Source organism: Chionomys nivalis, chromosome 24 (assembly GCF_950005125.1).
Source record: "Chionomys nivalis chromosome 24, mChiNiv1.1, whole genome shotgun sequence".
In the NCBI taxonomy this organism is placed as follows: domain Eukaryota; kingdom Metazoa; phylum Chordata; class Mammalia; order Rodentia; family Cricetidae; genus Chionomys; species Chionomys nivalis.
In genome coordinates, this window is record NC_080109.1 from 35,559,567 (window position 1) to 35,586,745 (window position 27,179).

Below are 27,179 nucleotides of genomic sequence, written 5' to 3' on the forward strand. Positions count from 1 at the left end.
TATCAACATTTTTAGTATTGAATTTTATTGCATATAATATTCAATAAGATAAAAGAACACAAAGGTTTAGTAGTCTTTAAGTATTAAATATTGATGATACAATTTTCATGGAAATATATACATTAAAAGTTATTAGCCAAGGGGGTTGGAGAGAGGGCTCGGAGCCTAAGAACACTGGTGGCTCTTCCAGAGGTCCTGAGTTCAATTCCCAGCAACCACATAATGGCTCACAACATCTGTCATGAGATCTGGTGCCCTCTTCTGGCATAGAGGTGTACATAAAGGAGGAGCAGTGTATGCATTAAAAAAAGTTATTAGCCAAATTAATTTCAACATACACTATTGGAATATTTAGAGTAGGCATCTAATATATTTAATATTGAAATAAAAAAATAAAGTTTTTGATGTAAGTTTTAAACTATAATCAAAACCAGCAATACTGTACCTTTATTTTTAATGCAGAGTCACTATGGGTATGAGTTTTAGAAAGTTTCCTCATTATTTCTGCTCCAGTGACAGGTCCAGAGCTCCCAGGTGGTGGCCGGTTAGCTGTTCCTTCTAGAAGCATTGTGTGTTCACTGATTGTGGCTAAAATGATTAAATAAGAGTATATATATATATATAATGACCACACACTTTTGAAAAAAAAAAATCAACCAACATCCTGATCTGTATAATTACAATCCATATTTATAAGCTGAAAAATATAAATTTTTAAATTTGTTTATTCTTGTTTCCTTACTCTCCAACTTTAATCTGAGTTTACGCTATACACTGATATAGTGACCAAGACCCAACTCAACTACTCTCAAGAATATCCAGAGCGGCACAAATGAATACATGTACCAGGAGTAACTAGAAAGGGAAAGCCTAATTCAAGTTCTGTGCTTAATAAATTCTGGATAATAAACAATAAAATTTAGGCTACTTTTTATAATGGATTTATTAAAAGTAAATTTTTTTAAATTAAGCTATATTAAAGCACTAATTTTGGGACTACCCTTTCCCCTATTTTTAATTCTTTGTCAAAACAGTGTAAGACAATCTATCATCACAATAAAAAATTAACCTTTGGCAAAAAGTTAAAATACAAACATACATTTCAAAAGCATCCACCTTGTTCAGATGCAACACATTTTATTTACAGAACTGCATGCTCAGTTCAGGCTTCCAAATTTACTTAAAGAGCAAATATATGTAACAGGTAGTAGATACAACTTGGTTAAAATCAGATGGGACAGATACAATGTCAAAAGACAGGTCTTTATGAGTTTGCTATAAAAGCTGTCTCTACTGTATGGATCATCAGTATACTGTATCTCACAACCCAAATCATAAAACTTGTTCAATGAAAAGATTCCAAAGTTACTGTGAATGTGGGTTTATAAAACTGCCTAGTTAAACCCACAGCATTTTCAAATTTGAGACAAAAATTATTAAAATTAATACCATGTGACCAACTATGTACAGCTAGGATTTGCTTCTATTAATAATTTGCTAATAGCTATAGGAAAAGGTCTTGATTGGTATCTTTAAAGAGGCACATTATCCATATGAAGCATACAAGATGCACATACCCAATATGCCCCCATCCCCCAAAAGCCCACATAGTGATTACACTGATGAAAGAAAAATACTCTAAATTTACCTGCATCAAACTCAAATTCTGCACCATCAGCACTGGTATCACTTTGAAGACCACCTCCATTATCCAGGCCAAGTCCATCTTCATGCTCCTGGTCCATAGCAGCTGGAGGTTTCAGTGGCTGAGCTGGTCGGTGTAAGTTAACTACTTTAAAGGCAGGTGTCACCACAATGAACTTCATCCACTGCCGTGCCAAAGCAACTAATCCTTTCTTTAAGGTTACCAATGCAGGAAGCCCATCACTCTGCAATAACAAAGAAACACTTATTTGAATCTCAAAATACCCACTTAGAGAAGAAGAAACTAAAATTTAGAATTTAGATAATTTGTTCAACAATACTTAGTATTTCAAGTTGATAATAAAACCTACAGCTACGCATACATTGAGAATGTCCCTTGAGGGTTTATGGGGTTCAAAAGTTTGGGTTTCAGTGCAGCAATGTATTTGGAAAGGTGCAAAATCTTTAAGAGGGTATCTAGTGGCAATCGCTGATGACAGTGACATCAGAATTCATTACAGCAGTTTTGATGAGACCTGGAAAGTCTGTACACAGGCTGTTATTAAAGAGCAAGGCCACCATTTCATCAGCTTCTGGCTTCCTGACTTGGCAGATGGTCTTGATATCCTGATGATCTCTCTCTCTCTCTCTCTCTCTCTCTCTCTCTCTCTCTCTCTCTCTCTCTCTCTCTCCTCTCTCTCTCTCCTCTCTCTCCTCTCTCTCCCTCTATCTCTTACACTCTCTCTCTCACACACACATACCATGAAGTCACTGTTAAGGGATTATCATCCTCACCAGAGCCATACTGATCCTTTGTTCATAAATTACCAGTTCCACGTATCTGATTAAAGTAATAAAAAAATAGACTGATACAGAACCCAAACTCTAAACACAGCATTGCATATATATAAGGCACTATGACTGCTTCAGGTGAATATGACACTAAACACTGGAGACAAAGTTGTTTTGTTTAAAGAACCATTTAATAGACTTTATTATTTTGGCCCAAATGAAGACTCAAAATTTATTGTCAACTATTTAGATGATTCACTAAGATAAAAAGAAATAAAATTATTCACTGCAAGATTACAATCTATCAGGTATCTCTACTATTTAAATGTTAAAATGAATTGCTACAAATTAAATGGATTTGTAACTATCTTGAAAGTTAACAACTAAGATGGCTACAAGAAACTTCAGCTTCTTTCCTATTTTTGCTGTAGCCTAAAAAGAAAACTGTAAATTCTTCTCAACTCTAATTTTCTGCAATTTCTCATACTGACGTAGATGGCCAAAGAACCTCACACACACTTTCTGAGAACATCAGACCTTCTCTTTCCTGTCCAGGCACAGTGCCATCTGCACCTCTTCCTTTCACATTCTGTAGAGCATCCCCTCAGAGTTAATGCCTCAAGACTCTCAGTTCTAGTTTCTCTGACCACAACTAGGTGAGGCATGTCAGGCTTACAATGTACAACTTTGTCTTTAATTCCTAGAAAGGAAAAAGTGCTATTTCAGGCTTAGATATAAACATCTTTTTAAAACCTATTACTTACCATAGATTCTTTACACACCTGGTGAAAGGTATGGCTGGCCATGAGCAGTACTGATACATAGGTGTCTAATTTGGCTAAATATTGTTGCACATGCTCTACTACCCAGAAGCCCAGAGGAGACAAGCAATGCTCTCAAACCTCTAAAATCCCAGTTCCAATTTACCATTTGCTTTTCTAAGGGTGAGGATGAGTTGTTCAATTATATAGTCTCCCTCTATGATTAAGCACTCTTTATTAAACCATTATGACTCTACGGATTATTTCCTGGCTTGAAACTTATGTTTTCAGCTTTCAAGATACAACTGTCTCAGTTCTTCTATCTTCTATCCCTTCTTAGTACTCCGCCTAGCTTATCCAACCCGTCTAACCTTCTTAAAGTTTTTCAGAATTCCAACTTTGACCATTTCTCATAATCTATCAAGCTGCGAAATCTTATCCATCTTGACAGCTTCTACTAACATCTTTATATAGGTCACTCTGAGAGTGTCCATCAGAGCACAAATTGCATTTCTAACCAAATTTCTCAACCTCTCCATCAGTACTATTGCTACAGAATAACAGTTTCCTTAAAGCTAGTATTTACCAATCAGGTGTGGTGGCACATGCCTTTAATCCCAACACTCAGGAGGCAGAGAGAGGTGGATCTCTGAGAGTTTGCAGCCAGCCTGCTCTATAAAGCAAGTTTCAGGAACTACACAAAGAAACCCTATCTCAACAAACAAAAAATTTAAAATACTAACCATTGTGGCATCATCAATGATGGAGTAATTTGCTTGGTGGAGGTAGTGGTGTAGAATATTGCATAGTAAACATGAAGGATTTTCTTGGAGAAAGCGAGCAACTTTTGTAAGTCTATTGTATTTACTTCTTAAAGGGAAATGTACACTTTTATTCTGAAAACCAAACAAAAACAAAAGACTTAGAATTATAAGAGATCCTAAAATCAAAGATATCTAGTAAACAATAACCTGTAGACCTGGTACCTTCTACTATTATGGAAGTGAATCATTTTCAGTAATCAAGCATGTCTGATACCTTATATGACTAAAAGACACACCTCTAATGCTTCCGTCATTATGCATCCCATAACAGCACAAATCCTCAAGGTTCCCTCAGTCTCTAATTTGTTTAAAGATGACTTGAGTTGATCAATGGGAACAAGCCATGCACCAACAGCTGGGGTTGCAGTGCTTAAAAGGTTCAGCTGCCTTTTAAAATTAAAAAAAAAAAATTATAAGATCAAACTTTAACAAATTTTCAAACAATCATATATATCTATAGCATTTACTATTATTTTATTCAGGCAATATTTTTCTTTTTAGTCAATAACAAGTTATGAACTTATAAATAAGAAATGGACACTTGGAAAGGGCAAACATGTCCGAAATGAAGAATAAAACAAAAGTTTTCAGACAGCAAGACAAATAAATACAGCTAAAATACTAGGAAAGAAATTGGGATAAGTAGAGAATATACAATGTCTAAAGAAAGTATCCACTGAGAAAGATAGGAACAATAGCCATTTTTGCACCCACAGAGTAACAGACATGTCAGAAATTATTTCAGTAAGTACATGAAACAGAATATCATGCTGTCTAAAATAAGGACAAACTGTCAATGGACAAAACTACATTTTGAAATTTTTTACCTAGAAAATGCATGTGTAGGAGATCTCACATTGGTGGGAGCTGCAAAACTAAACCAAATTTCTTTAATAGTTAATTTCATGCTACATGAATCTGGAGGTGGTGGCATTAGAGGTAGATCTTTTTTCAAATCATCAGATTCAACTCCTTCATCCTACATCAAAAAAAAAAAAAAAGACAACTTAAATATGTATTGATTCTGCGGAACCACAACACAGGCTTACTAGAACTTTAAACACAAAACTTTTTCATTCATCAGGCTTAACAGGCTACACTTTTACATAAACCTTTGATCTGTCGCTACTGCTCAAAGTAGCCTTCTGCTTAGGATCTCAGCTCAGGTCATCCATCAGGCTTGCAGCAAGACAGCAAATGCCTTTGCTTGCTGAGTCATCTTACTAGACCCCATATACTTTTCTTTGCAAAAGAAATCTAAACCTAGGGTCCTAGATATTCAGGAGGCTGAAACAAGAGAATCTTTTAAAAGCCCAGGATATTAATACTAGTCTAGGCAACATAGACTATCCTGAAAAACAGAAACAAAACAGCAACAACAAAAAGAAACCTCCATTGCTGAGGAGGCAGCTAAGTATAGTTAACTCTTGCAAAGCATGTTACAATATCCTGAACTTAATCCTCAGCATCACAAAACATAATAAATAAATTTGAAACACTGATTTTCTCAAGGAGCTATGAGCCAGGCACTTGGGTGTATAAAAATATAGAACCTGACATTTGAACAAAGTAGGGAGACTTGTGCATTATCACTGCAGCAATGTGTATGGTCAAGTAGACTGAACTGTCTCTGGAGTCATGGCATGCTTAAACATCATGCATAAATGTCATGACATGGCCTAGGAGTTCTGTGAAAGAAGCATGGGAAAGTGTTACCACATAATAGAACTAGCAATGAGTCAGAAAATAGACAAACACAAGAGGAAATTGGTGCCACAAATACAACTTCCAGGGAACACCCACATTTGAAGAGAAACAGGAAAAGAAAACACAAAACTTGGATAAATTGCTAGAAAATCCACATAGGCGGGGCTATGGTGGCACATGCCTTTAATCCCAGCACTTGGGAGGCAGAGGCAAGCAGATCTCTGTGAGTTCGAGGCCAACCTGATTTACAAGAGCTAGTTCCATGACAGGCTCCAAAGCTACAGAAAAACCCTGGCGGAAGGAAAAGGAATCCACATAGTACAGGATCTGGGAGAAAGGTCCTTAAAATTCTGTGAAGGGAGGCTAAAGAGCAGTTAAAAGCACCAGTTGAAGGTGGACTCTGTTTCCAGTCCCCACAAGGTGGTTTGCAACTGTCCTTGCTCCTGTTTGTAGGGATCCTAAACCTCTTCTGGTCTTAGTGGGCACCCGATGGAGGAAGGTCATTGGTTAATTAATAAAGAAACTGCTTGGCCTCATAGGTTAGAACATAGGTGGGTGGAGTAAACAGAACAGAATGCTGGGGGAAGAGGAAGTGAGCTCAGATGCAGGGCAGCTCCTCTCAGAGCCAGACGCGATGCAGCCATCCGCCAGGTCAGACATGCTGAATCTTTCCCGGTAAGCGCACCTAATGGTGCTACGCAGATTATTAGAAATGGGCTAAATTAATATGTGAGAATTAGCCTAGAAGAGGCTAAATATAATGGGCCAGGCAGTGTTTAAAAGAATACAGTTTGTGTGTTGTTATTTCGGGGCATAAGCTAGCCAGGCGGCCGGGAGCTGGGTGGCAGGAAGCAGCCCGCAGCTCCTACTACAGGCACCAGGTACACAAGTGATGCACCAATACAAATGCACACAACACTCTCCCACGTAAAATAAAAATAGATAAATCTTTAAAAAATATTATGGGAATTTTTGCAATAAGTGAGAGGGAAAGAACACTGAAATAACTCTTGTTTAGTGCACAGCCACATATGTCTCATTCCCTTCATTAAAACTATAACTCAATCCACCACACAGTTCTGAAGAATAAGATAACTAATTAATTTAAATTTTAATTATTATTGTGTGGGGGTGTGAGTATGAAGTGTAAGTGTGGGTACAAGATTACCATGGTGCAAATATGGAGATCACAGGACAACTCTGTAGAGTCAGTTTTCTCCTCCTGCTTTTATGAGGATTCAGGAAATCAAATTTTGGTTGCCAATCATGCCACCTAGCAATTGGCTCAACCCGTTGAGCCATCAGGATGTTCTGAAAATTTATTAACTCTACAACTATTGACCAAACAAATCAGGAGCTGGGTAGATGGCTTGGTGACAGCATTTGCCCAGCAAGCCTGACAACCTGAGTTCAGATCATCAGAACATCAAAACAAAAAACACACACCCTTCAGGCAGTACCACATGTTAGTGTTCCTACAGGGGAATGGAGGTGGTGGTGACAGGAGAATCTCAGGGTGCTCCAAGACCAGCCAACCTGGTTTCCACAGCATTGAAGAAACCTGTCTCTGGTAGAAGGTGTCTCTGATCTCCACATGTAGGCTATGACATGCCTATACCCACACACTCACATCTGTTTCTCATACACAGAGAAACACAAACAAAGAATCCTCAAAAAATGAGGTTCAGAGGTGAGAATAACCATGACTACTAGATGCCCGCAACCTATTTTTCAATGAAAGGGTGTTTTCTTAAGCTTTTTTTTGTATACTCTCAGAAGTGTATGTATATTTGCATATACATTCACTAAATTCTTACTTGAACTAGACACTTGAATAAAGTTTTTCATATATGGTACTGTTTCAATGTTCAGAATGGCATTACTTACTATACTATTACAACTAAAAAAAAAAAAAAAAAGCTAAAAAACTTGCTTGTCCAAGATCATCAAGCAGTTAGTGATCTAACCTCCACAATACAGAATTTTAAATACTTTTGTTGTTATCTTATGCATAACAATTAAATTCTACTACGTTAAAAATAATAAATTGAATATAAGGCATTACTTAAAATGCTATATAAAAAAGCAGATAATAGAAATATTTATTATCCACATAAAATATCACCAATAACAAGTATTAAAATGACTTTTAAAACAATCAAAACCTAATTAATTAATCAAACTTACTTTCCTTAAATTCTATAAATTCATTTATTTAACAAAATTTTATTAAATGCATAACATAAACTGAGTATTATGCTAAATAATACTATAATGGTCAGGAATATGCACCATAGGTATATATTCCTATTCCTAACTGTACTCTAGTCATGGTATATTCAACAAAATGTAACTCCCAAAAAGGAAATGACGAGGAGATATGTTCTAGAAATTGATTCTGAATTGATTGCGTAGTTCCCTAATTCCAAACTACTAGTATCATTAGAAATTCACCAACTTGTTCATCTGAGACTGAGTTTCCATTTATGTCAGAGGAAGGACTGGTTCGGTCACACGGAAGGTTATCATCAGAGACATCAGTATTGTAGCCGCTGCCCGTAGGAGAATCAGAAGAATTATTGGATGTCAGCACTCCATCCCTTTCTGTGACATTAGTCTTACCCATAATTCCAAAACTGTTATATAAAACTGCCCCTGATTGTCTTCCTCCTATAAAAATGAAGGGAGTTATCTGTTAGAAAAAGAGTGGATATGTGTTTTACTGCTGCACTATAAAATACCTGGGTACAATAACTTCATCAAGACCATGTTTTTCCTCACTAGCCTTTGCCCTTATCTAAGAGAGCTATGTATGACTGCCTCACCAGTATTTCAAGTTACTGTGTAACGTGAGACTAAACCTGAAAGTCTTATTACAACTCCAGTTTCCTACTTTAAAGCATTATTCATGACCACATGACTTACTCTCTTCCTTTCCTCCCCTCCTATCTTACATAAGAAACAAGTATAAATAAGTAGTTTTCAGTAAATGAAGAATTTACATAAAATATTTACTTCTTATATGGCAAAGCTCTAAACTCTGAAAAGAATGGAAAACCAGTGAACTCAGAAATTTCTAAATCCTGCTGTTCTGTGAGGTCCCAAAGTTTGGAAAAGAGGAACTGTCTCTCTAGCTGTGTAAGGAAATATCACTGGTATAACTGGGAGCAATCCACCTCTTGTAAGGAATATCAGGCATCACAATTTTTGCGGTATTATGTTATTCAGGTTGCTACAAGTAACAACGTTAAATACATTTCAGCAATGTGGGACTGAACTGCACCCACTTCAGCAGAACTCAGGATTTAAAAAAACAAAACAAAACAAAAAAAAACCTTACCTTTTATAGTTAAATTTTCAAGTCCACATTCAAACATTATCCAGCCCCATTTTTCTTGACTGGGACCTATCCGTGTTACATCTGGGATAGCGTGCTGATCTGTCTCATCTACAAAAGTAAATTCATCCAACTCTTCAAGAGTAAATAAAACTTTGGACTTCTCAAAGGGAATGGCAGTGATGGCACAGGTCCCGATGTCTATTATTGAGAGAGCACAACGAACTATTTTTTAAAGAAAAAATACAGATATTAATATTTGAGAAGATAAATCACTCACAATGGTTATCCTAAAAAGATGTATTAGTATTCTACAAAGACAGAAAAATAAAACACTTTTTAAAAAATGCCATCTACAATGATGTAAAGAAATTCCAGATTAACAATGAATTTATCAATTTATTTTAAAAAAAATATCAGAGTATCCTGTCAACAAAGGTAACAAATTCCTACATAATCCAGCTTTGTGGTAAAGTACTTTAAAAAGCTTCATCATTTACAACAAAATTATTTCAATTATGTGGCCTGAGGAAAAACATTATTTCCTATTATTTCCTAGGAAAAGTGTAACTTTTACTAAAAGACTGCTTTACACTAACATTTTAAATAATTGTAATGTATTAAACATTGCTATGAATCTATTGCTTACAGATGCAATGAAGTAAAATGTACCCTCATTTCCCAAATTTTTATGATTATTTAATTACTTGCATTTTTATTTAAATCTCTTGAACTTACTTTTAAGTGTGGGTATAAGGTGAGAAACTTATTTAATTTCCTGAGTAATCTACTGCTGTAGATATGAGAGCATACCTAACGGAAAGCACTGCAGTCAGAAACCTACCTCATCTCTCTGTGGCTATCAAATGCCATGAAACTGAGAATTGCTAGCATACGTATAAACATTTACATTTGTTCAGCATTTTTATGCAAATGTACTTTGGAAATTCATGACGAGTTTTGTTTGCAATGAGTTTTTATTCCGAACGGTGGGTTTCAAGTTATATAATGTAATGCTTATGTCCTGGCATAATACATAAGTGCAAATTGATCACCACTACAATCTACAGAAATTTTAAAACTCAAACTACTATTTTGCCCCAATTTTGGAACTATAGTTATCAGGTAGTTATAAAAAAAAAAATCTCTTGAAAGTCTCAGGTCGGATGCTGTGACTTTATACACAGAATGATGAAATAAGCTCTCTGCTGAATACTTTTATGCCAGCTTGATACAAGCTAATGTCATCTGAGAGGAGGGAACCTCAATTAAGAAAATGTCCCACAAGCCATGAAGAACAAGCCAGTAAGCATCACTCCTCCACAGCTTCTAATCAGCTCTCGCCTCCAGGTTCCAGCCCTGTTGAGTGTCCTGTTCTGGCTTCCTTTGATGACGGACTGCGATATCAAAGAGTAAACCAAATAAACCCTTCCTTCCCATACCTTCTTTATCATTAAAGTATTTCATTGCGGTCACAGAAACCCTAACTAAGACAAACCCTGAGACAGGATGAACAGTTACACTGACCTAGAACACAGACAGGAATCATGACACCTACAGAACCCACAAGAAAGGGAACAGACTGATAAAACCATTTGTTCATTTGGGATTGGTTGTATGACCAACATATGGATTTTGGGAGACTAACAAACAAAATTTTTGAAATTCAATCTGATATTGTGAGATTTTTTTAAATTTCTAAAAGGCACTAGAGTTCTAAAAACAAACAAAATTTAAAAAAAAAAAACATAAAAACCACCAAAATGGTATGTAAAAGCTCTACTTTTCTCTTTCAGTTTTCTAGGGATTTTAAGAAAAAACTTACTCTAGATTAATATTATAATTAGTTCATTTTAATAATCCTCACAATTTTAATTTTTAAAAAGCCCTATATATAATGTTCTCTGTTCTATGAGCAAGAAATAGAAATTAAAAGAAAAAAATTTCTAATTTAAGTCCTAAAACTTACTTTGCTTTCCACTCTACACACAATATAAGTATTTAAATATCTCATATGTAGAAGCACCTTTCTCTTCCTTACAAAATCAAATTGCTGCACAATTCATAGGAAAATATTCTATTTTGGAAAATGACACATTTACAAATGCCAAAGAAACACAAATATTTTGAAGCCTACCTGTAGTATCAAGACCTCTAAGTTGCCCATGGACTCGATGGATATTCAACTTGGCAGCAATTTCTTTCCCTTTCTCTGCTCCAGCATTTGATCTAAGTGACCCAGATGACTGTGGCTGCATCTTGCTGGCATGAACATATCTATCAAAATTTGATGTTTTACTAGGGTCTACATTATTTGAAGTCTCTTCAACCACACCTCTTAATGAAAACAGAAAAAACACAATGGTTAAAATTTAGATAATGTAGTCCTATAAAAACATATAACTAAGTTGTTTAAAAAGAACACTGTCTAAATTAAACCAATAATAATATTATTACCTAAGTGTTTCTTAAAAATAATTATGAACAATTAAGAAAATTACTGTTTTTAACATCCAACAAACAATCATGGCTTACATTATTAAAATCTTTTTACCTGTTCATACGAACTTGTGTAGCAATTCTGTCAAAACACAAAGCCACCAGAGAAACATGAGTCACACTTCTACTAGGAACTGAGGCTGGAGATTCTTCCACTGAGGCTTGTAGCAAGCATAAGTTAACCTAACACACAAATGTCATATATTTCAGAACTGAAAAGTTAAAAAGCATACTTTATACCTAAATCACAAATAAAAATAAAAAAGAACCTAATAATAATATATAGACATATCTGAGGGTAATGAAGAAGAAACTTCTAAGTTCTCAAAACAGCCATAATTCCTGCTAAGATATGTTCACTAGTGCAAACAATAGTGGCAAAAACGTTATGCAAGTAATCAACACTTTCCGATTAAATTTAAGACCTGATCTTGATAGAATTCATGTCTGGAATTATTAACTGAACCAAGAACCAGTGGCTAGGTAGGTCATAGAATCTGGGGAAAATCTACAAATATTGTTCTGCTAAATGGACACATTATTAATAACTTTTTTCCCAAGTATGTTTATACTCATACATGCATTAGTGCATCCCTCAACACTCATTAAAGAAGCTGTTTCTCTCTCTTTTATTAGTATCGAGTTTTGATTGTATTCTTCTTATTTCCTTCTCTACCAACCCAATTTTGTATCTTTTTTTTTTTTTAAGATCCTTCAAGACCAGTCTATGCTGCCCAAATATTTGTGGGTGAGTATTTTCCCACTGGAGTGTGGTTGACTACGCTTTTAAAGAAAAATACGGATACGTTTCTTTTTGTAATATATGGCAATAAAGAAACTCACAACTTGTCAACATGTAGAGAGTTAGAGTATTCATTCAGAAAAAGAACATTTATGTCTCTCCCTCATCCTCAAGTCTCAGGAATCAGTGAGTAAAAGAGGAGAGATGTTAAGAGCCAAAAGTGGTTGATAACTTCTGTGAAACTTTATTTTATATATGAGCAGACATTGCACAAAACTAACAAAGGATATGACTTTATGCACAAGACAAGCTAACCCTAGCATTTATGATACTGGCAGGTACTCTGCACACTACTGGAGAAAGGCAATCATCAATATTTCTAGGCAACTTACAACAATGATATGCCTGCAAGATGAATTGTTGCAATGGTGGTGCAAATGTTATGGGAGTAACCAATCACTTCCTCGATGAATTTAAAGCCTACTCCATGAGACTGAACCCATACCCAATAATGTTAACAAGATCAAGAACCTGATCTAGATAAGGACTACTAGACAGACAGACTACTAGATAAGGACTAGTCATGGGACTATGAGAAAACCCTATTATTCTGCTAAAGGAACATAGCAACAAAATACCTCGTAATAGCATACTGCTATGTCCATAAATTGGAGCTTCAAAAGGAAAAATGACTCCTAATGACAAAATGTTAAACCCATAGATCAGTGGTTCACTTAACCCCTCTCAAAGAAGCTTCTTCTTGATGGTGAGTAACATAGAAACCTGCAACTGGACAATGTGTAAAGAGTCAAGAGATTTTGGAGCACAAGGTCCTAAATGGGATATCTTCAATGAACCCTTCCTCTCAAGGATCCATGCAAAAGAGGAAGTGGAAATATTACAAGAGTCAGAGTTGATGACTGATTCCAAGGAAACATGGTCTTCCAGACACAGCAGGACTGATGGATATATGAACTCACAGTGGCAGCAAGCCTAAGACCACTCGTACAAATAAGAGCCAGATGTGACTAACACTAAGAGGGGGAAGGGGACATGAGCCCCTACCCATAACCAAAAGCTGTCTACAACTGGCATCCATTGGCAAAGGAAAAACCTGTTTTCTCAAATGAAGTTTCACTGGGTATATTAACCATATATTAAGTCAGGCTCCATGCCCAGTAGGTGACCAAACAAAAAATGAGCTTAATGTTGTGTTTATGGACTTTCTGTCTCATTTTGCTTTGGTTAGGCATTTTTTGACTTTTTGTATTTTGCTTGTTTATTTTGATATCCATTTTGTTTCTAAATGTTTTATATATATATATATATATATATATATATATATATATATATCTTAAAAAGAGAAAGGAAAAAGAACATGAATTGAGTAGATAGGGTGGTGGGGAGCAATCTGGGATAAATTAGGGAAGCAAAAAAATATGATCGAAATATACAAATAAAAAAGATTTTTTCCAATAAAAAATAACACTAAAACAACAACAACAAAGAAATCAAACTAGCCAAAATCCCAGCGTAAATAGGGGCTCAACAAAATCCTAGCCCTAATCTGACAGGTTCTAGTTAACTGACAGCTGCCATGGGAGTGTCAGCTTTCAAGAATATAGCCCCTGATAGTGTGAACATACTGACAGAACTAACTGTTGGCTCAGTGGGTTTAAAAAAGGGCACACACATGAAATCTGGAAGGAAAGGTAGTAGTGCAGGATGGAGAGGAGTTCAAGGAGAAGGAATTGAGGAAGACTTGATTAAAACACAGTGTATGCATGCATGCATGAAATTCTCAAACAAAAAAAAAAATCCACAATTTAATTTTTATTGGATGGATATGAAAAATTTTATGAAATATTTACTAAGAGTCTGCTATAGTAAGCTACTTATAATATAGTAAATTTACATTAGATCAAGGAAAAGGAATATATTATTTGATACTGCAAAGTATTTGACTAATATTCCCTTTGAAAGTAAAAGATAAAACATATTAAATATGCTCTCCTATATCAGGAAAATGTTTCTGAAAAGCTAAATATTACCTTTGGTATGCTCACATTAGCCTGCAGACCTTTAATTGTCACATTATCTTGCTTTGTTGTAACATTTGTCTGAATTTGTCCCTGGTTAGTTGTTCCTATCACAGGTTGCTCAGTTTTTGTTCCTCGAACATCTTGCTTAGGGGACAACTGAAAGGATTGAGTAGAAATTATTCTCCAGACATTTCGTAGGTTATATAGCATCCACACCACCATGTGTATTCACTATATTGTTACACTTCCCCAGTCTACACGACATCAACTATCCTAAAACACAATCTTGAAATTCAAGCAAAAGCTGGCAAATAGACCAGCTTGTCAGTCTGAAAAAATACTATACAATAAAATTAAATCCACCTATGGAGAAACAAAGATGGCAATAGTATATATTTATAATGTTATTACTATTATTATTATTATTATTATTATTAATTTTAGGCAAACTGAACTCTACAATCTTGAAGGTTGACTTTATTTCTGTCAACTGGCTCCTTATTGACAGGGAATAATTCAAATTTACTTTTTAAATACTGCTTTTACTGCTCTACCCTAACTAACTGAATGTAGCACATGAAGGCCAACATAGCATGAGTAATAATGAGTTCGCCAGAAATACTCAGGCTCACTTTCACGTCATAGAATCGTCAAAAGAGCACCACACTGTGACTGCTAAGCAACTGGTGTCACAGCCAGAATAACAGCACAGAGTCACGGGAGAGAGTGTTACCCACGTCACTGAGGTGAACAAGAAACAACATAAAAATAAAAGGAACTTAAAAATATGTGTACTTTTTTGTTCTTAAAACACTGAAATATTAATGCTAAAGAATGTTTACCAGAGGGATGGAGAAATGTTCAGCATTTATGGACATATACTGCTCTGAGTATCACAAATTTAAAACAAAATAAATCTTAAAAATGTTTTCACCACTTAAGGACAAGGCTTGCTTAAAAATATTTAGAACTAAGCTACTTTCAAAATAAAAGAAAAAAATAAAGCTATGATTTTTAAGTAGTACTACTCAACCCACAGTAGTTATTTGTGGTACATTTCAATTGAACTTATTGATAAAATCTGAAACATTCAAGTTTTTCAAGTTGGCATATTCTGACACATGGCGAATATTCAACTTGTTATGCCCATTGAATCAAAAACTTCTTACATTTTCTGAGAAGGTAGTCTTACTATTTTGGACAGCTTCTCTAAGGACTTTGGTGTGAAGATCATCTACAATTGCAGCTGGGTGCCGGGTACTAGCACAATGAACCATAGCTTCAATATATCTGATGAAAGAAAAAGAACAATGAAAAATTAAAATTTCATTTACTATTATACCAGGCAGTGAAACTTACCACCATTTGAATATTTACAGTTCTTCAATACAGAAATGCAAAATCCTCAATTATATCTTCAGAAATTTTACAGGGAAAATGTTAGTGAAATTTTTAGACCTACCATCACCCCCAAACCCTGAGATTGGGCAGGATTGCCCCCACCACAACGTTCAACATTTTCTACAGATTTCCACCTTACACTAATATCTGAAACTTGTTTTTTTAATTTATTCTTGCCTGATATATAAAAACATTAGGATTGTACATACTAACAAGTTACTGTGTAGACACTATGAGTATTATTTATTAAAGGAGAAAACTTTAAAAATCTCTTCTTCTGTGCACATCAGAGCTTCTAACTGTAACTCAGTACCAGTCAATCAACATTCCTCTGCCCCTTCTCTCTCCAACTGGACTCTCGTAATCACTATTCTACCATTAAAATTCAGAGACTAAACTGTTTCAGATTCATATGAAGTAATTCATGTAAAATTTGTCTCTGCCTGGCTTATTTGATTTAACTTACTGACATTCAGTTCCATTCACATTGTCACAAATTACAGAATTCAATTGTCTTATGACTAAACACCATTCCACAGTGCAAATGTAACAAATGCTGTCAGTTAGTGGATACGGGTCATCTCCATTCTTAGTTACTGTAAAGAGTGTTGGTGCACATGGAAGGAAGATGTTTCTTCAACACACTACTTTCGTTTTCTTTCATATACATCCACTAATCAGGTTGCTGAATCATAGCAGTGTTGTCTTTTGCTTGTGAGGAACCTCAATATAGAGCTGTATTAACCTACATTTCCATAAACAATGTACAACAGTCCCTTTTCCTTTTTGTAATGGTCATTCTTGCTGGGGTGAGGCAATATCTCACTATAGTTTTAACTGGCATTTCCTCAGGTATTAGTAATTTTTTCATATATCTGTTGGCATTTATACATCAATGCTGAGAAATGTCTACTTAGGTCTACTATCTATATTTAATTTTTTATTTAATTTTTTAAAATATTGCTAATAGATTTTTGGTAGTCCTAATATATTCTAAATATCCACCCTTTGTCAGATGTTTGATTTATAAATATCTTCTCCAATTCTGTGAACTGTCCCGTGTCTGCTAAAACTTTTCATCTGTTATAATACCATTTATCTATTTTATTTATTTATTTTGCTGCTATGATTTCACCCCCACCTCCACACAACCCCCACAAGTGAAGAATTCTTGTACATTTTAATGTCCTAAAGTCTCTCCACTGTCCATTTTGTGTGTGGGGAGGGGTAGTTTAATATTACTGATATTCTACTTAGGTTGTTAATACATTCTGAGTCAGTATTTTTGTTTGCTGAGACAGGATCTTGGTTTGTAGTTACCCATATTGGCATCGAGCTCATGATTCTCCTTCAGCCTTCCAAGTGCTGTGCACAAAGACATGTGCCACCATGTCTTTGAGTTATTTTTAAACCAGTAAGTCTTTTAGAATCTCCTAGACAATTTCCTATATTCTTCATTAGTATGATACTTTACAAGAATCTTGACAATTTATCAGAGAAAACTATGTACTCCCGTAAAAGGAGTATTTTCATGAGAACTGGTCCTGAGTCTCTTCTGAACTTCTTTATTTTCTACACAATTTGCATTCTATTTTGTTTCACTTTGGTTTTTACTTGTGTCAATTTTATCTTCTTAAATAGACTACACACACCTCGCAGCACACAATAATTATTATTTTCCTCTTAGCTCTTCAATTAACTAGGAAGAATATGAAATAATTACGTCATAAGCATTTGATCGTTTTATGTTTGTTAGTCCAAATTTAAAAGACAAAATATATTGTAGCTATTATAACAATGCCAATATATTTACCTTGTATTTTTACTCAATACAACTAGTTAATAAACTCTTAAATGAACACTACCACATTTTCACATATTGTGTAAAATATGTCACTTTATAAAGCAGTAGTTCTATTTTTAGACAAATACCTGTCTAAGGCTTCAGCCACCAGTGGAGTCAGAACAACATCAACAGTTCCTTTTACTTCAACAATGGCTGTTGTCTTGGTCTGAGCAACAGGCTGGTCCAGGGTCCACTCTTCTGTTAATGTTTCATCATCTGTATTATCAACAATTTTCTTGTCTAATGGAGTATATGGTGTGCTATACAGTTTAACCAGAAAAGCAAATATTTAAAAGAATATAAACAACAAGTTGGAACTTCTTTAAAGTACATAAACATTTAAAATACATTTATTTCAATGAAAAAAATCTCACAGACTAATATTTCACATCTAAATACTTTTCAAAAGCAGGCCAAATGAGGTACTAAAATGCAAAATGGCCAAAGATGCCAATTATATCACATGACAAAAAATATTTTTATATATGTATTTACTTGATAGTCCTGTCCTAAAATATGCAAACATATTTATCTACTCCTACACAAAAAAAAAATATTGGGGTAATTTATTCTTAAAGTAGGCTTAAAATCAAGTACAAAATGGCTATTACTCAAAATAAACTCTACTAATCTCACAATCAAGAAGGACTATGACTCTGAGCTTTAAAAATGCAATTTTAAGGCACTTCTACTCCTAGCTGCTTGAAGACTAAGGCAGGAAGATTCCTTTAGCCCCAGAATTCAAGGTCATGCTGGATAACATAGTAAGATGCTGTGTCTACAAATTAAAATAAGACAAAAAAAACTTACTTTGAGGTTGATCCTGAAAGTTGCATCCCTCTGTCTAGCAAGGAATTAGCAGTGAGTCCCTGTTTGATGACCTAGAATAGAATAAAATGTTGTTTATAGTCTAAAATTTTAATTATTTCTTCTTATGATAAGCAATATTTATGAATATTCAAAGTAACCTGCTATTGTAATCTTAACATATTCAATATAAATATTTACAGAAAATATTTAATGGGTAACTGTAGACGGAAGTTTCTGTCCTGCCTGTTACCACAGCCGTTCTGTTCCAACAAAATACAAAGACGTTTATATTAATTAGAAACTGTCCTATTAGCTTAGGCTTATTATTAACTAGCTCTTACAACTTAAATTAACTCATAATTCTTATTTATGTTTAGCCACGTGGCTTGGTACCATTTCTCAGTGCAGCATTTCCATCTTGCTTCCTCTGCATCTGGGTGGCATCTGCAAACTGAGCTTTTCCTCTTCCAGAAGTCTCCTAGTGTGGTGGCCCCACCTGTACTTCCTGCCTGGCTACTGGCCAATCAATTGGTTTTATTAAACCAATAGGAGTGACAAATCTTTATAGGGTACAACAGCAGGTAACTTTGTACTTTATTCAAGTAAATGACAGAGTTGTGAGAATGATAGATGACTGAAACAGGAATTTCAAATGTCTTTCCTCCGTGAGTTCTTTTTTAAACTCAGTTAGTTCTTTCTGAAGCTGATTTCAGTTTTCTCCTAGTATAACTACAAGACACAATGAAACATCAACCACACACATGAAAGTCTAGATGACCAATGTCTTTGCCTGTAATCCAGAGGCCCTAAGTCTGATTCTCACCCTCAATGATTCCTCCTTCTTCAATTTTCAGTTAAAATACTATGCCCTGGGCTGGGGAAAATGGTTCAATGGAAAAATACTTGTTGCATGATCTGAGTTTGTGTCCCTAGCACCCACATAATTAAGATGGGCATGGAAGCTTGTGCCTACATAGCCCTAATGATGAGTGTAGTGGAAGACAGGCAGGTCCTGGGAGTTCAATGGCCAACTAGTTTATCCAAAAAGGCAATCTCCAAGTTCAGTGAGACGCCTACCCTCAAAAATAAGATGGAGAAAAATGTAATACACACATACACACAAATTAGCAAACACTGTTCATTAGGTCCACAGACTTTATATACCTTTAATATCATAAAACTTTGTCTTATAGTACATTGTTTAAAGATAAGAATTTTCATACTGACTATTATGACTAAATATATTTTGAAATGTTTCTGACTTTTCTAAAATCATTAAAGAAACCACATTTACACTAAATTATAATAGTTCAATCATTAACTGAGTTGAACTGGAAATACTAGAAAAAGCTATGGACCAATAGAAAATTATTCCAAATCATTATTCAAATAATTCCAAAATCTTATTTTTTAAATATCTTTTTAATTATGTGTATATCTATGACTGTGTGTATGTATGCATGAGTAAGGTGACTGTGAAGGCCAAAAGAGACCTGAATCCCCAAAAGCTTGAGTTACAGGTGGTTGTGAGTCAACCATGGGTGCTGAAAATAGAAATCTAGTCCTCTAGAAGAATATTATGCACTCTTAACCACTAAGCCAGCTCTCTAGTCTCCAAAATCTTTTGTTTTTTTGGTTTTTTGAGACAGGGTATCTTTGTAGCTCTGGAGCCTATCCTGGAACTAGCTCTTGTAGACCAGGCTGGCCTCCAACTCAAAGAGATCTGCCTGCCTCTATATCCTGAGTGCTAAAATCAAAGGTGTGTGTCACCATCACCCAGCTCAAATTCTTATTTTTAAAACACAGGAAATATGAACTCACAGAGGAGATTTGATCCTAATCTTAGGAGTACTGGAAATGTAGACTAGCCCACATGTTAATTTACTACATTAACTTAAGCCATCTTTAATTCAATTCGTTTAAATTTATAATACTCATAAAAAACCCTGTAACCTAACTGTTAAACAGAGTCATTTACAACAGAAAGTCTGTATTTTAGAAAGATAAGCTAAAATGACTCAGTAGTTCTGAAAACTTTACTATATAAGTATGTTAATAGGAAATAATGATTTGATTTGTACCTTAAATGTCGGAACAGAAAGTTGTTCAAATGATGATGAGCTTTCTTCACTGGTTGGAGTATCTAGGTCAAGGGGGCGATGCAATGAGGACTTGGAGGTTCTTTTGTTGGTAGGATGTTTAACAGACCAGTTAATTACCTGAAACTGAGTAAGGTAAGTCTGATAGCAACTCATCACAGGCTGTTGAGACGTGATCTGCTCAGTCTCTCCTGTTTTCTCACCTTCCACAATGTACAGATGTTCTATGACTTCATCTTCACCACCTAATGCAGAAACAAAGGAAGCCTGGGAAGGGTGAGTTTTGAATGGAAGAGTTCGGGGATCTGTAATGCTTTCTCCATGGACAGTAAGTGGTCCTTCTACACTGTGATATATAGAACCCCTACTGTAGTCAATCTGTTGCATTTGCTTTTTCTTCTTTTTTCTACCAGGATAAGTTCCAGGACCTTCATCACTGCTAATGGGCTCAAACTCTTCAGCTGCAGAGAAGTAGGCTTCACTATCAGCCATTGACATACTGGAATCCATTGACCGATACTGATGAAATGAATTAGAGTCAGCTGATGGTGTGTATGGGAATGAACCAAAACTTCTCCTCTGTTTTGGTGAGTCTAGCACATTCTCATCACTTCGAGAGACATCACTACTAAACTGGACTCCAACTGTAACAGGCTGTTTGTCTCCATAAAAAGCAGCAGTGAGGCTCTTAGTACTACCAAGTCGGGTGGAACACACAGAGGCTTGCCGCTTCAAAGGAGATCTAAGAGGAGACTGTCCTACTGACTTGTCTTGGGTGTTAGGAGATACAGGACTGGTTCCTGAAATTTCTGTAGGAATACTAAAACAGAGAGGAAAACTGTTTTGATTTTCAGCCCACAAACAATTTAAACATAAAGTACTTATAAAATCAATTTAGTAATTTAGTACAAAGTTACAAATAAAATAAAATCTAGAATTATACATTATAATATTGATTTAAAACAGCAAAACATTACGTGAGTTCATATTCCCCATAAAGCTAAAAAGAAAAAAAATAGAACTATAAAACAAAAACAAAGCATCTTAAAAATTTAAAGAAGACAAGGAACAATAGCACATTTACAGGGTTTTTTTTTTTCTTTCCACATCTTCTAAAAGCTTATCCAGCAATATACACTTAACAGTGTTGTTAAAGTCAAGGGAAAGACTGAGGACTAGAGAGATGGATCAGGGTTTAAGAGTGCTTTCTGCTCTTGCAGAAGACCTGGCACCCCCCCTGAGAGCTAACAACTGCTGGTGACTCAAGTTTCAGAGGACTTTGTATACTTTTCTAAACTCCAGAGGCTACTACACAGATGGGTACAAACAGACTCACATAGGCAAACATATACACATACATACATATATTTACACACACACACACACACACACACACACACACACACACACACACACACACCCCTACCCAACTCTATCAGCTGTATTCCTCTAGAGTAGTGGTTCTCAACCTGTGGATCGCAAACCTTTGGAAAGCCTCTATCTCCAAAATATTTACATTATGATTCGTAACAGTAGCAAAATTATAGTTAAGTAGAAATAAAAATAATTTTATGGTTGAGGGTCACCACAGCATGAGGAACTATATTAAAGGGTCACAGCATCAAGAAGATTGAGAACCACTGCTCTAAAAAGCTGTACTAAAACAATCATCTTAATGACTCTGAACTGAAGGTCTCTATGAAGCATCCAAACAGAAATATTAAAATACCTAGGCTGGAGGGCAAAGATTTTTACTACAGTTTTTACATTTGAAAGATGTCAAGCAAGGATAATTCAAAAGAAGGAGTGTTCAACTGTTAATGTGATAAGAAGATCAAAAAATCTTCAACAAATATGAAGGACAGTATATGAATAGTAACAAAAATTCACTGAGTGGTAGCATAAAAAATATTTTCATTATAAATACATTGTTGCATTTTCTAATAGCTGCAAAGAAAATATTAATTTTATTTGGAAAGACAAACTGACATAAATATATGTTCAAGAAATAAAATATAAAATGAGTGCACGGCGAGGAAAGAAGTTTCTTGTGCTAGTATTTTTAAGTAATTATAATCCAGTCATCATCAAATTTCTAGGTCTATCTGAATACTAACCTTGCTTGGCCATCATCTCTTTTGGTACCATGTAAGAAATCTTTCTGAACCAAGTGGTCATCAGCAACAGAAGAGGGGCTTTCCTTCTCGCCAGCCAGTAAGGGCTGCACAGCACTGGAGCTGCTATTCTCCTCTGAGGAAGAGGATGAACTGTGGGACCGTAAGGGCACCTGAAGACTAAGGTGCTGAGCTTTCCTCTCGACTTCTATTCCCACTGATTTGTTTTCCCATTCCTTCCTCTTCGTGCCATTCACATTACCTAAACAAATAAAATGTGGACTAAATGACTGCAAACATTTTTGAAGGAATATATGAAAAATATAGCAATTTATTATAACTACATTTTTAAATATTGTTCTTTTTTAAAAGCACAAGTGTCTAACTTCACATAGTAACATGTTACACATTACAAAAGGTTGTCTACAAAATTCTGGATCCACAGTCTATAATACGTAAATTTTAGTTTTTTCTTCTTTAATCTTTCATGTAAAGACTTTGAAGGCTAAGAGTAGATCAGTAGTAGAGAACGCGCTAAGGATATGGAAACCAGCAGTTTGATCCCCAGCATGCATGTGCGTACACCTTATGCACACAATTCATATTTACAGAAACTTTAATATAAGAGCATCATGTATTTCAGTTAAGTTCACTTGTTTTAAACATTTTCCATATTTGCTATGAAAGTTGAATAGGAGCAGAGACTGTGTCATCTTCTATTCACTAATGTATTTCCAGTGTCTAGAAAAACCTTAAACACAAAGCAATAAATGGATGCATAAATAACGAATTCACAGCTAGAGGACATCAGCTCTTATGTCAAAGTTTCTAAGAGCCTTTAATATGCTACAAAAATGAGGGAGCAGGCACTAAGAGATAAAAGGATAGCTCTTTAGCTGCCCAGAGGACCCATAGCAGAAAATTCGCTCAATTTCCCCTCTCCACCAGTCCTCCCTGAACTACTCAAGAAAAATTACCTCTGCTGGTAAACAGAAAATACACTCTCTAAAGACAATGCAGTTCCAAGTGAAACTCAAGGAGGGCAAAGATAATGCAAACTAGTACAGATACTATGATAATCAATGACAGTTCCTCAGAAAATTCCTCAGAAAATCTACCTCAAGACCCAACTATACTACTCCTGGGCGTATACCCAAAGACACTCCATCCTACCACAAAGACACTTGTTCAACCACGTTCAGAATAGCTTTATTCATGATAACCAGAACCTGGAAACAAACTAAATGTCTCTCAACTAAAGAATGGATAAAGAAAATGATGGTACATTTATACAATAAAGTATTGCTTAGCTGTTAAAAACAATGGCATCATGAAATTTGTAGGCAAATGGATGGAACTAGAAAAGATCATCCTGAGTAAGGTAACCCAGACACAGAAAGACAAACATGGTACGTACTCTCTTATAAGTGGACATTAGCTGTTAAGTAATGAAAAATCATGCTACAACTCAGAAAGGCTAAGTAATGAGGAGGGCCAAGAGGGAACATATGAATCTCCCTGGGAAAGGGAAATAGAATAAATTTTGTGTTTACTATGAGATCACAAGCCACTGAATCAACTAAACAGGGTTCACTGGGGCTTACAGATACTAAAGCACAAATATGGACCTTATATGGGTCTAAGCTAGGTCCTTTGCATATGTTATGGTTGTGTAGCTTGTTCTCATGGGACTCCTAACAGTGGTAGTCTGGGGTGCCTCTGACTCTATTGCCTGTGCTTGGGACCCTTTTCCTCCTACAGCCTCATCGAGCTATGATAGAAGGGTTTATAACCAGTCTTTTGTATCTTGTTAGGACATATTCAGGGGATATTCCTGGTAGGGCTGCTCTTTCTTTTCTTTTCCTTTCTTCCTTTTCTTTTTTTCCTTTTTTTTTTTTCTTTTGTTGTTGTTGTTTTTGTTTTTCCAGAAAAAGTTTCTCTGTAGCTTTGGTAGATCAGGCCAGGCTCGATTTCAGAGAGGTCCCCCCTGCCTTTGCCCTCTCCACACCCTCCCCCCAGTGCTGGGATTAAAGGCATGCATCACCAGTGCACAGCTTCCTTTCTTTTTTTAATGGAAACAGAAGAGGAGTTGATCTGGGACAGGGAGGTATGGTGAGGGACTGGGATGAGTGGACAGAGGGGAAACTGTGGTTGGACTGTAATGTATGAGAAAAGACTAAAGGTTTAAAAAAAGATTTATGGATTTAACAAAGCAAAATAAAACACTAAAATTCGAAAGAAAAACAAATATGACTCACTTCCACATGACAGGCACTAAGTGAATTCTTAATTCTACAGTATAAACTTGTTTATTCCATCCTGACAATACACATCTACACTTGGCTCCAGGAAGACTCAACAGTCAGAAACCACATACTGTAGGCACTAATTCCGATCTCCTTTACAGATGAATCCTGAGTAATTTAGTATCTATAACCTAAATCTCAAGAATTTCAAAGGAGATTAAATGCTGTAAAAATTATAATTAACTTTGCCCTTGATCTGTTTGCATTAGAATTGGCTATCTTCCCTTCTGCACCAAGTATAAATTTTCCATAGATATTCTTCCTTGAGTTTGTGATGGTTAGGTTTTAATCTGCAGGTCAGAAAATTAAGCAGTTCTCACTGTTAGTACCAACTTTAGGATAGTAGAAAGACCATTAAAGCATCTTTAGTGACCTGGATTCCAACGTCTACACAGCCATACAATTAGTTATATGACTTAGTACAACTTAGTCTCAAAATAATTCTTCATTTTCCACCCTATAAAGCAGGGATAAACCAGGTACAGTGGCACAAAAAAGCTGGTAACCCTGGAGGCAAGAGAATTGGGATAATGAGGCTAACTACATAGCAAGAGCATGTTTCAAAAATACTAAATGGCTAACAGGTATAATACCTCACATGATAGCTTGAAGAAGAAATGGGAATATCAGGGTTAACACTTTGAAATAAACATTATTCAACTAGAAGGTTACAAGAAGACAGCTATGTGCTAATATCCATTTTATTTTTAAAATCCCAAGAAATTTTAATTACTTATAAGTTTTATGTGATAGTGACATTCCTGAAGTAAAATGTTCCTGAATAATAAGTATACATTGCATTACCATTAAACAAGGATTTAGCATGGCAGTATAGCTGTCTCCTTCAAAAGCTTCTATGTATAGACAATCAATTTGATAAAAACTATTTTTATTTTTAAAATATACCAAAAAAGGGAACTAAGCCTTTTTTGAGTAGCCTAAGGGGAAGACACTAAATATTGGTAAAATATCAAGACTTTTTTATATATTTCAATTCTATGTAATGTGGCAACTTTAAGCGGTAAACATTAAACCTAACTGTATAAATATAGAACTAGGAAGCCCAAAGAAAAACTCATTTTTGAGGTCTCGAGAAAGACAACAGTGAAATCTAAATCCAACATGCTCAACAAGGCACAGATGCACTACTCAAGTCAAGCCAATATATCTACAACACCATCCCAAATACACTCAGAGAAGAAGTCTCTCTTGACATGTTCAATTTTATTGGTAAGAAAAATATCTTGAAAATTTAGTTGGTAAAATGGGGCATTAATGAAATGCTACAGATGATACGTTAATTCTGTAAAAGTAAACTAAAGTGAGGTACGGGGAGATGGTATATACGAGGACAAGCTTAAGCTAAGCTTCACAGGGAGAGCTGCCCGTTATCATTTTCAACTGTAGAAGTCTGAATAGTACACCTACTTTGACCTTACGTCAACACCCTCAATAAAAGAAATACTACATTCTTCTGGCTTTGAGTTACTTGCAAAATGAATAGAGATTATTTTAACCCCTATCTGTAACAGTACTCAAAAGAATCAATTATATTGAATAGAGTAGCAGCACTCTCTCAGAATGGCACAGTGACAGAAAAGGTCAGTTCCAGACATACAACACATTTATATTACCATCTACAGTTTTAGGGATTTCTTTAGTAATGATCCACTCTCCAGGCTGCAGCAAAGACTGGCCATAATACATATCAGATTCCGCAGTTATGTTTGAAAATGCAGAGCTACTGGAAGGTGTCAGCTCTTCAAGTTTGAAGAAATCTAGGCCAGTTACTGTGCCACCAAAGAATCTGCAACCACCAAGACAGCCACACTTGTTTCTGCACTTCTTATTCTTTAAGGTGTCATCTGGCCACAAAAACCACAACCTAAACAGAACCCAAAATAAAACAACATAGAAGAAACCTCATTAACAAATAAAAAAGATACAATAAAAAATGGCATATTAACTCAATTGTTGTTACATATGAAAGTCAAAGTAAATACAAGTAATCACTTAGTAGTGCAGTATATCTTTTTAATCAATCTACCTTTCAAAACAAAACAAGCAAGAAAAATGAAAATAAGAATAATAAGAGGCTCCGGCAATTGTTTTAAAAGGTATAATCATTCCTTAAAAGGTAATGAAACCACGTGTAAGTGTTCTTACTCATCCCTGAAATTTTGAAGAACTGCCAAAAGATTTTTCTGCAGTACATAATGGTGTGATGGTTTCTAGAGATGATAAACAAAAAAAGA

General features: G+C 35.3%; 1 protein-coding gene across 5 annotated transcripts in view; it reads right to left on the reverse strand.

Moving 5' to 3' along the window:
• Bltp1 (bridge-like lipid transfer protein family member 1) overlaps window positions 1-27,179 on the reverse strand; it is a 181,836-nt gene that overhangs the window by 87,197 nt on the left and 67,460 nt on the right. For all 5 annotated transcript variants that reach the window (XM_057757383.1, XM_057757384.1, XM_057757386.1 and 2 more), the window contains exons 27-42: window positions 26,559-26,809; window positions 22,622-22,880; window positions 20,487-21,324; window positions 18,406-18,476; window positions 17,682-17,855; window positions 15,518-15,638; window positions 14,358-14,504; window positions 11,620-11,747; window positions 11,203-11,402; window positions 9,069-9,266; window positions 8,187-8,398; window positions 4,849-5,000; window positions 4,258-4,408; window positions 3,941-4,093; window positions 1,649-1,889; window positions 446-588 (exon numbers count right to left, since the gene is read on the reverse strand). In XM_057757383.1, the coding sequence (XP_057613366.1) occupies window positions 446-588; window positions 1,649-1,889; window positions 3,941-4,093; window positions 4,258-4,408; window positions 4,849-5,000; window positions 8,187-8,398; window positions 9,069-9,266; window positions 11,203-11,402; window positions 11,620-11,747; window positions 14,358-14,504; window positions 15,518-15,638; window positions 17,682-17,855; window positions 18,406-18,476; window positions 20,487-21,324; window positions 22,622-22,880; window positions 26,559-26,809 (3,439 nt within the window). The remainder of the gene's footprint in view (window positions 1-445; window positions 589-1,648; window positions 1,890-3,940; window positions 4,094-4,257; window positions 4,409-4,848; window positions 5,001-8,186; window positions 8,399-9,068; window positions 9,267-11,202; window positions 11,403-11,619; window positions 11,748-14,357; window positions 14,505-15,517; window positions 15,639-17,681; window positions 17,856-18,405; window positions 18,477-20,486; window positions 21,325-22,621; window positions 22,881-26,558; window positions 26,810-27,179) is intronic.